This window comes from Felis catus, chromosome B1 (genome assembly GCF_018350175.1).
Source record: "Felis catus isolate Fca126 chromosome B1, F.catus_Fca126_mat1.0, whole genome shotgun sequence".
In the NCBI taxonomy this organism is placed as follows: Eukaryota; Metazoa; Chordata; class Mammalia; order Carnivora; family Felidae; genus Felis; species Felis catus.
Window position 1 is genome coordinate 116,658,372 of NC_058371.1, and position 16,303 is coordinate 116,674,674.

Consider the following 16,303-nt stretch of genomic DNA (forward strand, 5'->3'; position numbering starts at 1 on the left):
AACCATCAATAAAAAATGACAAATGACCTTTTAAAAATGAGTAAAAGACTTAAACATTAACTTTACAAATGGTGCTTAATGTCACTAAGTCATCTGAGAAATGAAAATTAAAACCACAATGAGATACTATTTTATGTCCACTAGAATGGTTAAAGTAAAAAAGACTGAAATATCAAATGTTATGAGGATGTGGGGAACTAGAATTTTTATACATTGCTGGTGGAAATATAAAATGGTACAACCACTTTGGAAAATTGTTTGGCAATTGGCATTCATTTATTTAATGACACAGCAATTCTACTACTAGGTATTTATCCAAGAGAAATGAAAACATATGTCCACAAAAAGACTTGTACAAAAATATTCATAGGCCTTATTTGTAATATTTTCAAAGTGAAAATAATCCAAATAAATACCAATAGGAGAATGAATAAATACATTCTGATAAATTTATATAATAGAGTATTACTTAAGAATAAGAAGAAACTATTGATATACATAACAATGTGGGTATTTCCCAAAAAATACCATGTTGGGCAAAAGCAGCCAGACACAAAAGACTACATACTAAATGATTTAATTTATATGAAAGACGAAAATAGAAAAAATAGAGGGTGATAGAAATCAGAAAGAGGTTGTCTGTGGGGAAGGTGAAACTGAACAGAAAGGGATGTCAGAGAGCTTTCTGGGCTGGTGGAAATACTCTATATCTTATTTCTGGTGGCAGTTGCATGGCAGTTTGTTAAAACTTCTCAAACTAGACACTTAAAATCTGTTATTTTATTGTCTGTAAATTATAACTTCATTTAAAAAAGAAAGCCCAGGATAAAAGAGCATGGTGTGTCTATAGGTAAAAATGACTAAAATACTCAGGGCTGATGATTAACTCTTGTCTTAAATTTTATCTCAGAAAACAAGAATTCATCCCTCCCTCCTCTGAATAAATTATTCCTACATTTTAGCCCACACTGAGGAAAGAGTTGTTTATTAGAGTTCTTTTTCCTTTTGGTATGTGTCATACAGGGGTTGAACACATCAAAATCAATGAAATAAATCTCATCTCAGATGGAATAACCTAGGACATGTAAAAGTTAAACAATTAACAGCATGTGAGAAAGGACATGCCATCTGTCTTTCAAAACTTTGGCTAGTGGAATAGGAGAATGTGAGAAGGGAGAAATACTCAAATAAGCTTCCAAATTCTGCCCTCCTCCCACCTCCAATCTATATTCAATACGTCTTACCAAAATAACGTAACTAAAAGATATGATACCTGGAAAACAAATCTTGTGACCATACATTATATTATGATATACAGAACTTAACTAATTCGTTAATTTTTCTTTTCCGTGATTAGTCCATAGACAAGGCATCATGTTTCTTGCAACTCATCTTTGTACCCAGAATGTCGGCCAGGTCTTGAAAATAATGGATCCTCAATAAGTATTTATAAATTTGAAACAATCGATCAATGTGTTTACTGATTAGTTAGAATTTATGTCCAAGTTACATGTTTCCATAATGGGAAATTTGCTGCAATTATTTTATGTCTTCATATAAAATGTTTGAACCAGTGATGATCTCATTTGGTAATTTATGGGAAATATATTCAAGGAAGTGTATGAAATGAGATACAAATCCAACTCGCCCTAGCTTAAAAAGTTAACCATACTGTAATTGCCTGATGAGATAGTTTTTAAAATTATAGAAAAAGACCAGTTGTTTAAAATACAACCAGACAACCAGCAAACCCCACTGAGTCTAGTTGTGGCCTCCATTTGAATATCTAAATGGTTACAAAGGCTGCAATGATTATAAAGGCTTCGATTCATTGTTTTGAATTGAACATCACATTGGCAAGATCAGAAAAGCTGTGAGCTGAGAAGGAAATTGTTATTCTAGGGATGGAACCTCCACTACCGAGTATTATTCTGTTGGCAGCTGGGACTTCAGGGGATTCTCACTATGAAAACCAGCGGTCCTTTAATCATACATTACAAGAGCATTTGTGATGCTTTGCAGGCAGCCTTTCTTCCATGATTTTCCTGCTGCTCTCCTTCCTGAGCACAATAAGTTCAAGATGGCTAATGCTGTTTTCTAGTTATGCCAAGAACCTCCTAAATGCCACTGGGCTTTCATCATGAAAACGGATGGCAAAACATCAAATGGGAATATCTCCTTCTAAATGGGGACTCCCACGATCATGTTATTTTTGGGAGAGCAGCTCTCCGGCTCCATGGATATTACTTGAACGGAGTAACCACGTTCTTCTGCAGCTCTTGCTCGATCCAGATCCACCAGGCACATGCACTGTTTTCCTGAAATACAGAAAAATGGTATCATGAGACACCCTACATCAAACAGTGCAATTTCAGTTTGTCTAAGGGACTCTACACAGTGATAAAATCCACAAGTACATGGGGAATGCTATTTGTTCCCAAGCCCCATTTGGTCTCTTTCAACTTCATTCTTGATCGGTGTGGATGCAAGACAATCACATATGACATTTCACAGATTCGTGTCTGCTAATGGTTTAGAGAATGCTCACTTTTTAAATATGTATTCATAAATAAATCTAAATATAGACTACAGATCTTATTTCCCACTTTGGTTAAAAGTACACTTAAAGACCTGGTCTCTGCATTCCCTATGAAAATATATTACCTGTAATATTAAGGAAAACTAACATCTATCTTTAATAATATTTGAAGTATCATGCTAACAATGAGACATCTGAAAGACATACTACATTTGAACCTGGAATTTTTAGGACAAGGAAAATGAGAAATGGAAAATATTTGCGAAAATTCTTAGTGTGTTGGTTATTTCAGGTTGAGTGTAATATAATCAATTTTCAGAACTCCTGCATCCCTGTAAAATAGTAGTATTCAATTTTCTGTGTAATCTTTGGAAAACAAAAAAGAAAACCTGCCTGGCAGGCAAAGCAGCTAATTTTTATTCCTTTGGCCAATGCTAATTTCTATGTTACAGGTAGGTCTGGAAATAAAAATGATTTGAAGTTGAATATATTCAAAGCTATGGTTTACTTTTATTCTTTCAATTCCTCTAAATTCAATATATGAACTTCATCCTCCAAAAGGTTACTGACTATGCAGAACTTCATTCCATTTTCCCTCCTAATTATAATAATGACTGAACATTATTTTTAAATAATTTACTTGAATGTCTGCAGAAACTGCTAGACTTACACAGCTTCAGAAGTGAAGCCAGATAACTGAAACAGAGAAGTTCTATGGAAGACAGAAGAACCCTGTCTATGGAAGACAGAAAAACAGTGGAAGGTGAAATGTGTAGGTAAGAATTGGCAACAAGACACTCAGGTTTAAAATATTTATTTTGTACTTTTTCCTTAAAAGCCCCTATGCCAAAAAGGATGAGCTATGTTAGAAATGAAATGATATAAAGAGAGATGTCTTGAATTCCATTCAGGTGAAATCACCCTCTGTTCATCAATATCCGTGTGGCTGACGTTTCTCTTAAAATACTGTTTGTCCTTTAAGACATCTGTAAAGGTTCCCCCCACGCCCATCTACTCTTAAGTTTAAAAGGAAACATTCTCTGTCAGAATAGATGCCCTGCATTCCTTCAGTACCCACCCTGGACTTACACTGCAGTTCATTTATCCTTGGCTTGGATCCCAGTCCAGTTAATTTTTCCTTTTCTATTACATAGAAGAATCTCATGTTTTCACATGTTGAAGTATCTTTACAACTGAAATTCAGTTGTTGGTAGTCTACCTTTTGGGGCCTGGGAAGCCTTCTAAAATGTTCATAGAACAAAAGTATGGCAAAGTACAGAGGCTGAAGTTTGATGGAGTCTATGACTTTGAACCTGACTTTCCCTCCCCTCATGCCAGTGATTATGCCAGATGCTACTCCTCCTGTTCAACTCCAGCAACTTCCCTTCCAGAGCTCCCTGAACATTCAAATGTACACTCGATGAACTCAAAGTGTTGGGAATAGGGATGGAGGAGGAGAAAAAGAGTGGGAAATGGACAGAGGTTGCATGCAGGAAAGAGGAAGAGCTTTTTCCGTATGTTTATGCTCCAGAGTGTGAGAAAGAGAAGGAAATCACTTCTTCCTTCAGCCTCAGGTCTCAAATGCCTCTCTCACTGTGTGTATCTTCCTATGCTGACTTTGACTTTAGAGTTTAAAGATAACTACTTCTCATACAATACAGTCCCTGGATGTAGGCTAATTACCACATCTGGTGCTCAAAGAAATAGCCATCTGTTTTCCAATATACTATGATGGCCTTCAGTGTGGGGTTTTAATTTTGACTCCACTCAATCATCTCAAGCCCTAATTTTGGAATCCAGCCTTCCAGTGATGTGACTCCACAACTGGGGGGCATTGCAAAAGTGGATAGGAGCTTCATGTCTGGAATCAAATAATTTGGGTTCATAGTGTGGCTCCATCATCTACTGGACAGGCTTTTGTCCTAGTTCCTTCATCTGTAAAGTCTAAATAACAGTACATATCCCATAAGTATTTTCATTAGAATTTACTGAGATGATGGGTAAGGGCATTTATCTCAATGCTTAAATGTGCACTGTTAGTCGCTGTTGTCCATCTAAATGCGATTTCTTTTTCTAAAGCGAAGTCTTGGATAAGACTTTAAATTCATTATTTAAACTTGAAATGTTATTGTAGGTCTTCCAATTCCAAGGTAATGCTTACTATTACAGATGTCAAATAAACTGGTGTATGATTAATAATACACAAGTATACATTTACCAAGAAAGAAAACGTTATCATCCTTGCTTACATATTTTTTAATGCATTAATTTTGGCATGCGTAGTTGATTTTCCCATCTTTATTATTTTCCTCTGTGGCTTTTGACAGATCCTTCAGTTTGTTCATAACAGTAAGAACATAATTCTACACAATGTACAAATATTGAACATGAATTTAAAAGTATTAATGTTAACAAAAATGGTATAAAATACTCTTACAGTTACAAAGCTCTTTCCAATATGGATTGCCTTTTCTGGGAAAAACAAACTTTAGTTCCTTGTTGATAAATGGACCAATTTTCCCCATATAGGGCCAGCCCATTCATTCCTAGGCATATTGTATATAATCTACTTACCAGCTGCTCTGTGAAAACACATACCTATGAGCCTTCGCTGGGCTGGAAGCTGGACAGCTGTCTGATCCGCAAATCTGCACAGAATCATGTGTTCCTAAAAGATAAAGCAATCGGATGTGAGTCCATTTTATTTTTCTGCTTCAAAATTGTGAAAATTATAAAAACTACTCATTTTTAATTGAATAAAGTACTGCATACATGATACTTCTAAAAGAAACACATTTTCAGAAAATGGCAGTCAGTAACTTTTTCCCTTCAAGCAGACTGTTCCTCAGATGCAGTTCTTAGGAACAGGTGCAAGGAAAATCCTCAGGGCCATTTCACTAGTTGCTCTTAGCTCAAATATGTTACAATTTGTGATTATCATGTGTTAAACTAAAAGACCTAAAATTCACTTGTATTTTTCCTGTAATAAAATTGAATCTCAGGAACGTGGGGCTAGGGTTAGGGTTAGGGTTGGGGTTCGGGTTAGTGGCTCCAAGAAGACAGTCTCAGTGGTTTTCCTTCCTACTAACATACTGTAGAAGATCATCACCGTCTGTGGTTTCTGTAGTTCTCTGGGATACCCAGCAAAGTGCTGGCTACTCCTACGCTTTTCTAGATTCTTCCTTTGTCCCTTTGGAGGAGAGGAGGCTGGCTCACTCTGTCTCCTCTCACTCCCAAAGGCTTCTGGGGCTGTATTGATTTCGGGTTTCAGGCCAACCATAACAATGACTTGAGAGAGTGGGAGAGAGAGTTGTTCTGCTTAATTTTAGGAAAGACTGCCTTAATGCAAAAAAGAACAAGGCTGTATAGCGACAGAGAGCTGATGAGTCTGTAAGGCACTATGAAATCTGCAAGCAGCCACAGGTGAGTGATCAGGCGGAGTGGCGATGACTTCAATGTCCCATGACAACTGTTCATTCAGAACAGCTGCAGTTTCCAAGGGTGTAAATGATCTCACCTGTCAACTTAGCGAATGGTTGAACTCCGATCCCTCTTTGTTCCCTTAGTCTTTTGTACATTCAATCGAGGCCTCCATTTTTTAATAAGGTAATTGAAGTGACTGTGTGATGTTAGGTCTTTTTGAGGGGTTACCTCTGTCTCAAATTTTATGCATTATTAAAAAAAACACTGGGGGCGCCTGGGTGGCGCAGTCAGTTAAGCGTCCAACTTCAGCCAGGTCACGATCTCGCGGTCCGTGAGTTCGAGCCCCGCGTCAGGCTCTGGGCTGATGGCTCAGAGCCTGGAGCCTGTTTCTGATTCTGTGTCTCCCTCTCTCTCTACCCCTCCCCCGTTCATGCTCTGTCTCTCTCTGTCCCAAAAATAAATAAACGTTGAAAACAAAAATAAAAAAAACAACAACACTGTAATGCTCACTATAAAATTTCGTGGCCAATGGGTAGGACACTAATAAAATGGTTCAAGTGAATAACTTTTATTAAGCAGCCATGAACTGGCATCAACAACAGGGCACAAGAAGGATTTAGAATGATGTAATTTGAAGAAAAGGCAAGAAAAAGCATGCCCTTTGTCTTGATGGCATTTGAAAATTAAAAGTCATTTAATGGTGAGGCAATCATCTCAGATGGGGTTTGTTTCTCTTGTCCTTATAAGCATCACCAGATTTTACTGGAATTATTTGTGTATGTGTTCTCCCCAATAGAAGTTAAACTCTGAAAGGGGACAGCACATAGTAGGAAGTCAGTAAAGGTTTGCTGGTGAACTGAACTGTGGAGAAAAACGCGGCCAGAGTGACTCTCAATATATAGGGGCACTACCTGCATTTAATTCTGGCTGGCAGGCCACGCATCATGGTTAAGTCAAGAAATACTGAGGTACCATCTTGCCACAGTATCCAAGAAGCTGAGACTTCTCTCCAGAGCTTTTATACCTGAGACCCTCAAAAGGGCTGGTGGCCAAGAAGCTTTTGGGGGTGTGGGAGAAAGGGGAGACAAAGATGAACTAGGTACTAGTGAGTTTTCTGTTCTTGGAAGAGACTGGGTGCCCTGTCTCTATTATTACTTTTTTTTATTTTTATTTTTTAAAACCCCCCACATTATGGCTATTCAGTCCTCCCTCCTCTCCAGCCCCTGGCAATCCCTGGTCTTTTTTTTTTTTTTTTCAACGTTTTTTATTTATTTTTGGGACAGAGAGAGACAGAGCATGAACAGGGGAGGGGCAGAGAGAGAGGGAAACACAGAATCGGAAACAGGCTCCAGGCTCCGAGCCATCAGCCCAGAGCCTGACGCGGGGCTCGAACTCACGGACCGCGAGATCATGACCTGGCCGAAGTCGGACGCTTAACCGACTGCGCCACCCAGGCGCCCCTGTCTCTATTATTTAGAAATTTTGTATTCTTTTCTAGCCAGCGAGACTGTGGCACCTTGTGTCTTCACTGCCCTAGGTTTTTCCACACATCCTCTCAGTTTGCTTTTAGCTATCATCCCTCAAAGATGGATTAAAAACGGGGACCTAATTTGTGTTTATTTTTCAACTCATTGTCTATTTTACTGGCAGGCTGGCAGGGCCTTGTAAGAGAAAGGTAAGGTGTTTTGAGTCTTATGAAAATAAAGTTCCTGGGGTCCTAATGTCTCCCTCAAAACCCTATAGTTCCCTAAGACATACAAACTTTAAATCCAATAGGGAAAGACCAGAAAAGTCTGGTTCTGGATGAAAGCATGAACACTCAAGTTCCTCTCCCCTCCGTAGGTATCTGTGTATGCTCAGATGTGGGGGTGGGAGGGGAAAGGAGAGGGTGGGAGACAGAGGTGAAGGAGATAAATGTGCCAAGGTGGTACAAGTAGTCCCTCACTACTTCACTGTTGGATGGAGAAAGAAAAATCTTGAAAGATGCATGCTGGCACACAAAATGAGACTATATATTTTTATACATGTACAAGAAGTGAACTAAGAATCTAAAGTAATTTATCAAGTTCTAATAGGATTATTTATGTGTTTCTGGCAAATTTCATCCCCATTTCTTGTATTGCATCATGCCATGTTATGGACCAATTAGTTAGCCAGTGATATTTAGAAAGCTGGAAAACTGTTTTGCTCAGAGTGGTGACTCAAAACTATGTAATGTTCTGACTACTGTTGAGAGACAATTCTCCATGGGTCTCTTGTGTTTCTTCATGCCTTCTTCGTGCCCTTGGTTCCAGACCAGGGGGTGGCAAATGGTGGCCCGCAGGCCAAATCCAGCCTATGACCTCTTCTGGTATGGCTTTCAACTTAAAAATGGTCTTTACAATTTTAAAGGATTGTAAACCACCAACAACAAAAGCAACAACAATGACCAGGACAAAGTATAATTGGTGGGAGATTATTAAGTGGCTGACAAAACCCAAAATATTTATAACTATCTGACCTTTTACAGAAAAATTTGCCTGTGTTCTAGATCCTCTTCTCAAAGATGTTTATATAGGGAGCAGCTTTGGAAACTACATACTGTCTCCCTCTGGAGCAAAGGGCTTAAAGATTAAATCTTAAGACATCTGGCTTTCTAAGCTCAGTTTTCCTCTCCTGTAATGCAACTCACTGTGTGTGAGGGTGTCACTGGGCCCTTTTTGTGCTGCCCAGTGGGAACTGGGTCTCAGGAGGTCAATGCAAAAATGATGATAGTCTGGCTGCTACTCTGTGTTTCTGACTCAGAAGTCTCCTATCTGCCAGCATCCATGAAACTGTGGCAGGCTAACATGTTAGCTTGCAGGGTAAACTCTCAGACCCTTCACGAATCTTGCCACCTATTTGGACATTAATCTTGATTTGCAAAACAAAAAAAAGCCACCCCAAAAGAAAGCAACCCCCCCACCCCGACACCGTATTAGATGTTAATGAGTAATTCTAAGGTAACTATAGATTACATATCCCATTAGAAATTTGAGAGAGGAAAAACATAAAGAAGGAATAAAAAGTATATTAGAAAGACATCTAGAAATTTTTGAGGTTACCTTGTACGATAAGGTTTTCTTGAATTGTTCACTGAAATAGAAAAGAAAAAAGAGTCATTATTTTAAATAGTAGAGAAACCAAAGATTAGGAATAGAATCATCTATATTTCTACATAGAAGAAAATATAAACAAAAATACATATTTTATCTGAGGAGTACATAATGCTATCCTAAACTAAAAACTATACCAGTTTGAAATGTCTTTAAGAAAAGCCAAAGGCATGCTATCAGTATGTTATTAATTTTAAAGAACTTTTCAAAGATTGTTTGAACTATTAGAGACACAACCATTTTGTTTTTCTCTTTCCCACATGGGTGCACACAGATCCAGGTGTTTTCTTTTTTTTTAATGTTTATTTATTTTGAGAGAGAAGGAGAGCACATGCGCACAAGTGAGCATGTGTGCCCACTCGCACAAGCTGGGGAGGGGCAGAGAGAGAGGGAGAGGGAGACAGAGGGCCTGAAGCAGGCAGCACAGAGAGCTGGATGTCGGGCTTGAACTCACAAACCATGAGATCACGACCTGAGGTGAAGTCAGATGCTTAACTGACTGAGCCATCTAGGTGCCCCAGATCCAGGTGCTTTAAAACGTAGGGTTTACTGCTATTCAGGGGTGCTGAAGCCAACAGATGGGGGGATGATTGCCATGGGAAAGATAGTTTTTTTCCTCACAGTTCCCCAGAGGAGAAGGTATCCCACACAGGGCCACATGGGAAAGTACCAGGCTGGTTAGAAGGCAGAGGGAGTGGGATAAAATGTGGGCAGGAGCCTTTATCAGGGAATTCCACAGGAAGGGATGGCAAGGCAGGATGGGCAAGCTTAGGACTGGCTAGCTTGAATAATGTCAGTGGCTTTGGAGATCAGGGCTGTCCCTACTTGTCTGGTACCTGACCTTGGGGTGATTAGGGGAGGGGGATAATGGCCGAGGAGTAGTTTTCCAATGACAAAAGGAGAAAGTATCAATAAATTTACAGAGATATGAAAACGTTGACGGACACTAAAGTAAGATTTCAAAATCAATTAAGTGGAACCACAGGCTGAATAACTCAAACTAGCATTCTTAAGAACCTTTATAGTGCTAGACTTACAGATTTCTTGATGGGTTGTAAAACGAACATTTTATCTGTATAGGTTCAGAATAAAGAGACATTTCAGCTATTGCATAAACCTGAAGTTATATTTTATTATTTGCTTTTCCAAAATTCTTTGGTTTTCTCTCAACTAGTAGCAAATTGTGGTAAACAACAAAATAATGAAATACAGAAAAAAATTAAAAAAGTAAAAGAAAGCTATTTTTTTTTTTACTTTGTTACTTTACTCAGAGCCTGTAAGTATAAATTCTGATGGAAATTTTCCAATATTTCTTAAAAGTAATCATGCAAATGATCAAGAAGGTTTTTTTTTTTTTTGACACATTATGGGATAGAATTTTCAAAACGAACGTATTCAATCTATTCTATCTTTTTTTTTAAATTTTTTTCAACGTTTATTTATTTTCGGGACAGAGAGAGACAGAGCATGAACGGGGGAGGGGCAGAGAGAGAGGGAGACACAGAATCCGAAACAGGCTCCAGGCTCTGAGCCATCAGCCCAGAGCCCGACGCGGGGCTCGAACTCACGGACAGCGAGATCGTGACCTGGCTGAAGTCGGAGGCTTAACCGACTGCGCCACCCAGGCGCCCCTAATCTATTCTGTCTTAAAAATGATCAGGGGCACCTGGGTGACTCAGTCAGTGAAGTGTCTGACTTCAGCTCAGGTCATGATCTCATGGATTATGAGTTGGAGCCCCTTGTGTGGCTCTCTGTTGTCAGCACAGAGCCCACTTCGGATCCTCTGTCTCCCTCACTTTCTGCCCTCCTCTGCTTGCTCTCTAGCTCTCTCTCAAAATAAGTAAAGACATTAGCTTAAAAAAATAAAATAGGGGGGATGGGTTAAATGGACACTAAGGAGGGCACTTATTGAGATGAGCACTGGGTGTCAGAGGTAAGAAATGAATCACTGGGTTCTACTCCTGAAGCTCAGAGTATACTGTATGTTATCTAACTTGGATTTAAATATAAATTAAATAAATAAATAAATAAATAAATACTATTGCTGCTACTGTAACTGGCAACAGCTCATATTTTATTGAACGCTTACTCTATGCTGCTTCTAAGTGCTTTACACATAGATCATTCAATTCTTACATAAACCGTGAGGACATTGCTGTTATGACCTCCATTTTGTAGATAGAAAACGTAAGCAAAAAGAGTTGAAGAAAAATTGCCTGAGGTGAAACAACATGTAAAAGTCTGAGGAGCCGATGTTTGCACCCAGGCAGAAGACTTCCAGGTCCTACGCACTCAACCACTACACCTACTGCCTCTCGCAGGTGACGAGAAGTGCCGAAGCCATCAGACTCCTAGTCGGCTCACCCTTAGACTTGCTTCTAAATGCGTTCTCTGGAGCCGGATCCAGAGAAAAGTCAAGGAGAAGCCATAGAGGAGATCGTCTTTTCCCTATATAATTTATAAATAATACCTGCCTTTGGGAAAAGACGAAATGAGCTCAAAACTGAAATTTCCCTGCAGCTTCGTATCGAATGAGTTTTGTATGTTACTTTATTCCCCACGTTGGTGCCTTAGGTAGAACACTAAAATTCACCTTTTTGGAAAATTAAACTTTGAGGTGTTCTGAATGAAACCGTAACAGCAAGGGCATGTGACAAAGGCAGCCCGCGTTTTGATGCAGTGCTCAATCACCATGTCTGTTGCCACTCCACAAGCATGCAATGCCACCTGGAAAACAAAACCGGACACAGGGACTAAGTTCTTTCTTGACCAACAGGGCTATATTGTGCCTTCTTTTTTTTTTTTTTTTTTAACTTTGTTTAAAAAAATTCTTTAATGTTTTTACTTATTTATCTTTTTGAGAGAGAGGGAAACAGAGCATAAGCAGGAGAGGGGCAGAGAGAGACACACAATATAAAGCAGGCTCCGGGCTCTGAGCTGTCCGCACAGAATCTGTGGCAGGGCTCGAACTCACAGACTGAGAAATCCTCAGAGGCTTAACCCACTGAGCCACCCAGGACCCACCCACCCCCGCCTTTTTTTTTTTTTTTTTTTAACTTTTTGTGAGGACTGATCCTCTGAGAGTTTCAAGTTACCAGAATCTTATTCCATAATATTTTAAATAGTTCTCATTTGGACATACCAAAGGACTAGTTAATATCCATAAGAAAACTAAGCAAGAAAACTAAGCAAGGTTACAAATGGAATATTGCAAATGAAGTACAAGATTCATTCAATGGAAAACCTGCCATTATGTTAACTATGGAAAATTTAATATGTATGCATGTCTAAACCTAATGCTTTTGCTAATTATGAACTTAGTTTGGTTGTAGCACTGTGGCAAGAACACTAGATTGAAATCTGAATTTCTAGTCTCAAACTGTAGTTGTCTGGGAAATCCTGGGCCATTTAAAATATAACTTCTTTGGGCTTCAGTATAAATAAGCTATGTTAACAATATTGACATATAACAATGCTGTCGCAAAAATTAAATAAAAATGTATTTGAAAACACTCAAATGCTGCATGAATATAATCTAACAATGTTGTGTGAAAACTGATCAAATTATTTTTAGTAGTGCCTTGTCATATTCATATAACAGTTCTTAACATTGATGAATGCATAAAACTACTTTAAATGGGTTTATTTTAAAAGAAAGGAATAAAATTATGAATTAAAGTCTGATTAGGGCTTCAATAATTCATTTAAAAAACTTCAAAAATGATTTTGAAATGTTTTCCAAACAAACTCCTTAAATATATCTATATTGTATCACAATCTAAAATAGACATTTGTGAAATTAAGCTAAATAAAGCAAAATAGGACTTTATGAAAGAAAATCTGATATGGGGATCTTAAAAAATAAAGCATTTTGTCAGAAAAATTCTCAGATACCCATCTCACTCTGGACAGAACCAAACTGTATTGGATTATAATTATATTTTCTAAAGACAGATCTCTCAACTTCAGGGTAGGTAGGGGCTTTCAAGATGAAGAGGAGATTTTCTGGAAATTGTATCATAAGCCAGATTCCTCTCTTGAACTGGAAAACCAAAAGCAATGTTGTATTGAGAAGAGAAAAGCCAGATCTCTGTTCTCACTCCTTCTCTGGAATCTCCCCTCCCTCCAGGCTTACGTTAGTTTAGAAGTCAGAAATCCCTGTGGTTGTTGTCAATCCACCTTTCCTGTTTCACTCTGAAAGTAGAGCCTGGGAAGGCTGCTGTCCAGTGAAGGCAGCAATTACAGAGGTATTGGAAGTAAAGAACCTTGATTTCTCATCTACCCCTTTTATTTAATCAGTTTTGCAGAGTAAAAATAAGACCCGTTCTTATTTTCATGAGTAGCCAGAGAAAACCTCACCATAAAAATTATAGACGTATTTTCCCCTGAAGGGAAAGAAAAGAGAAACAACACTCCCTGAATGCCCTTTATGTGGGGGCACTAGGCTGGGTGATGGCACGCAGATCCTTCTGTGCTCACGACAACCCTCCAAGATTTTATTATTTCCGTTTCTGAAGTAAGGAAACCAAGGCTCAGAGAAATTAAGAACATGCCCACAACAAAGCAGGTCCTGAGGGGCAGGATCCTGACCCCAGAGATTGAACTCATGCATTAATTACATCAGGCTGCTTCCTGACAAAACCCTCTTAAGTCTCTTAAGAAAAGTTTAGACAATTTGCTTTTATGAATCTCTCTTTATTTAGGTTCACATTTTCTTTGCTACACACAAACGAATGAATTGCTTTCCCCCATTTAAACAAAGCAACTAAACCTACAAACTATTGGGGTGCCCGGGTGGCCTAGTTGGTTAAGCATCTGACCTCAGCTCAGGTCATGATCTCATGGTTTGTGAGTTCAAGCCCTGCATTGGACTCCATGCTGACCGCTCAGAGCCTGGAGTCTGCTTTAGATTCTGTGTCTCCTCTCTCTGCCCCTCCCCTGCTCACGCTTTGTCTGTCTCTCTTTCAAAATAAATAAACATTAAAAAAAAAAATCTAAGAACTATTTACATAATAGATTTTAGTCCTAAAAGGTTTTATGGCTTCATATGCTCCTAATTTCCATTGTTATCAAATGCAGGTCAGAAATAACAGGCAAATAATAAAGAGAGATATAGATCGATGTAACAATTTGAACATGAATATTTGTATAAAATACATTTAGCATACAACAAAGGTGGCACTTCAGATTACTGGGGAAAAGATGGACTTTTTATTTACTTAATTTATTTTACGTTTTATTTTTGAGTAATCTCTACACCCACTGTGGGGCTAGAATTTAGAACCCTCAGGTCAAGAGTCACATGTTCCACTGACTGAGCCAGCCTGACACCCCAAAGATGGACTTTTTAATAAGTGATAGTGGGTTAACCCTACAGCCATATGAAAAGTAAAATTAGATCCTTTCCTCTCACCATACCTAGTACATTTCAAATGGACTGGAGATTTAAAATGCAAGACAACAATAACCATGAGTGAATTCCTCTATAACCTAGAGGGGTGGGAAATTTTACCTTTGACAAGGTAAAAATGAAAAAAAAAAAAAATTAAATGGCACAAAAAAAAAACCCACACCAAAAACCACATATAAAAAGACAAATGAGAAAATAAGAAAAAAATTGGCAACTTATAGCATAAACAAAGGGTTACTATCCCTAATACGTAGGAAGCTTCTGAAAATAAAGCACAATAATCTGATAGTAAAATGGACAAGAGATTTGGACAATTCAGAAATATGCAAATATGTCTTAAACCAAAGCTATTCAATATTGCTCAAAATAAGAGAAATAAGTATTTAAACTACATTAAGATAACACTTATCACCTATTAGAGTAGCAAAAATTCTAAAATTTGATGACAGTCTATGGGCCAGGGTATATAGGAAAACACTGTCATACAATGATGGTGGGAACACAAAAATGTCAAAATCCCTTGGAGGAGGAATTTAGCAATATCCAGCAAAATTACGTGTGTAATTTGTGATCTCGCTTCTAAAAATCTGTTCAAGGGATACACTGGCCAAAACATAAAAAGACTTATTCATTGAGGCAATATTGGAAATAACAACAAAATGGAAACAAGCCAATTTTCCATTGACAGAGGACTGGTAGCTTACTCTGCAGCTCTAAAAAGGAATGAAAACTATTTCTCTACATGGCCATGGTAGATATTATTAGATGAAAAATAATGTCAAAAATTCTTGAACTATTTTCAGTAATCATCATTGGTGGTTGTATTTTTGTCTTAGAACTCAAACGTGTATATTGTAAGACAAAACAAATAAGACATCTGCTGATGTCATTACGAAACAACGGAAAGCTTTTTAAAATTTTTTTTAACGTTTATTTATTTTTGAGACAGAGAGAGACAGAGCATGAACAAGGGAGGGGCAGAGAGAGAGGGAGACACAGAATCTGAAACAGGCTCCAGGCTCTGAGCTGTCAGCACAGAGCCTGATGCAGGGCTCGAACTCACGAGCTGTGAGATCATGACCTGAGCCGAAGTCGGACGCTCAACTGACTGAGCCACCCAGGCGCCCCAACAAAAAGCTTTTTTAAGCCCAGGAGAAAGAAGAAAAAGATAGGAGATAGATAAGTGAGGCTGAGTTAAAATCCCATAGTCCTGAATTTAAGTTGGACGTGTCAGTATGAAACCACAATGATTTTTTTTTTTAATTGCCTAGCTCAGACCACAGTAAAGCCTGGAAACAAAGACCAAACCAATAGCAATAACTATCCCCAGTACCTAAATTGTGGTACTCTAAATACCATGTTCCTTTAAAGGAATGTAAATCTTCGTGGAGAAATAGTTGCTGCTGGATAGGAGGCAGGAAATGCACAAGATGAGCTGGGATGTCTTGTTATACTGAAAGCACAGATACTATCAAATTCTATTGAAGTCCTATCAAAAGGACTCAGGAGCCAACCTCAAGGGGCTCCCACCGAACAAATATGGGAATATTTGAGCATCAGTGAGAATGATAACTACAATGGATTGAAGTATTTCAAACATGAAATTGATGAGTTAGTAATCATATTGAAACAAAAACAAAAACAAAAACCTGGTCACTTTTGGTAGATAACCAACTCACTTTGAAAACCAGAAAATACAGGGGAAGAATCTAGTTTTACCCAGCCTTTCCTATAACCGAACAGTTAATCAAGTAAATGAAGATGGAGTGATAACATTAGAAGAATGTCACCATTTTG

At 38.3% G+C, this 16,303-nt stretch overlaps 1 protein-coding gene and 1 long non-coding RNA gene across 3 annotated transcripts in view; one reads left to right on the plus strand and one right to left on the minus strand.

Annotated features, from left to right (window-relative positions):
* Positions 1 to 1,963: 1,963 nt before the first annotated feature.
* The window catches only part of GSTCD (glutathione S-transferase C-terminal domain containing), a 130,950-nt gene continuing 116,610 nt past the window's right edge, over positions 1,964 to 16,303 (minus strand). For both annotated transcript variants that reach the window (XM_006930933.4, XM_045056036.1), the window contains 4 exons: positions 11,690 to 11,823; positions 9,046 to 9,076; positions 5,138 to 5,207; positions 1,964 to 2,318 (listed from right to left, as the gene is read on the minus strand). In XM_006930933.4, coding sequence (XP_006930995.2) covers positions 2,182 to 2,318; positions 5,138 to 5,207; positions 9,046 to 9,076; positions 11,690 to 11,823 — 372 coding nt within the window. In that variant the 3' untranslated portion in view covers positions 1,964 to 2,181. The remainder of the gene's footprint in view (positions 2,319 to 5,137; positions 5,208 to 9,045; positions 9,077 to 11,689; positions 11,824 to 16,303) is intronic.
* Positions 2,316 to 16,303, plus strand: part of LOC109499040 — a 29,662-nt gene continuing 15,674 nt past the window's right edge. Inside the window, exon 1 of the long non-coding RNA XR_006596891.1 lies at positions 2,316 to 3,315. This is a non-coding gene — a long non-coding RNA (uncharacterized LOC109499040). The remainder of the gene's footprint in view (positions 3,316 to 16,303) is intronic.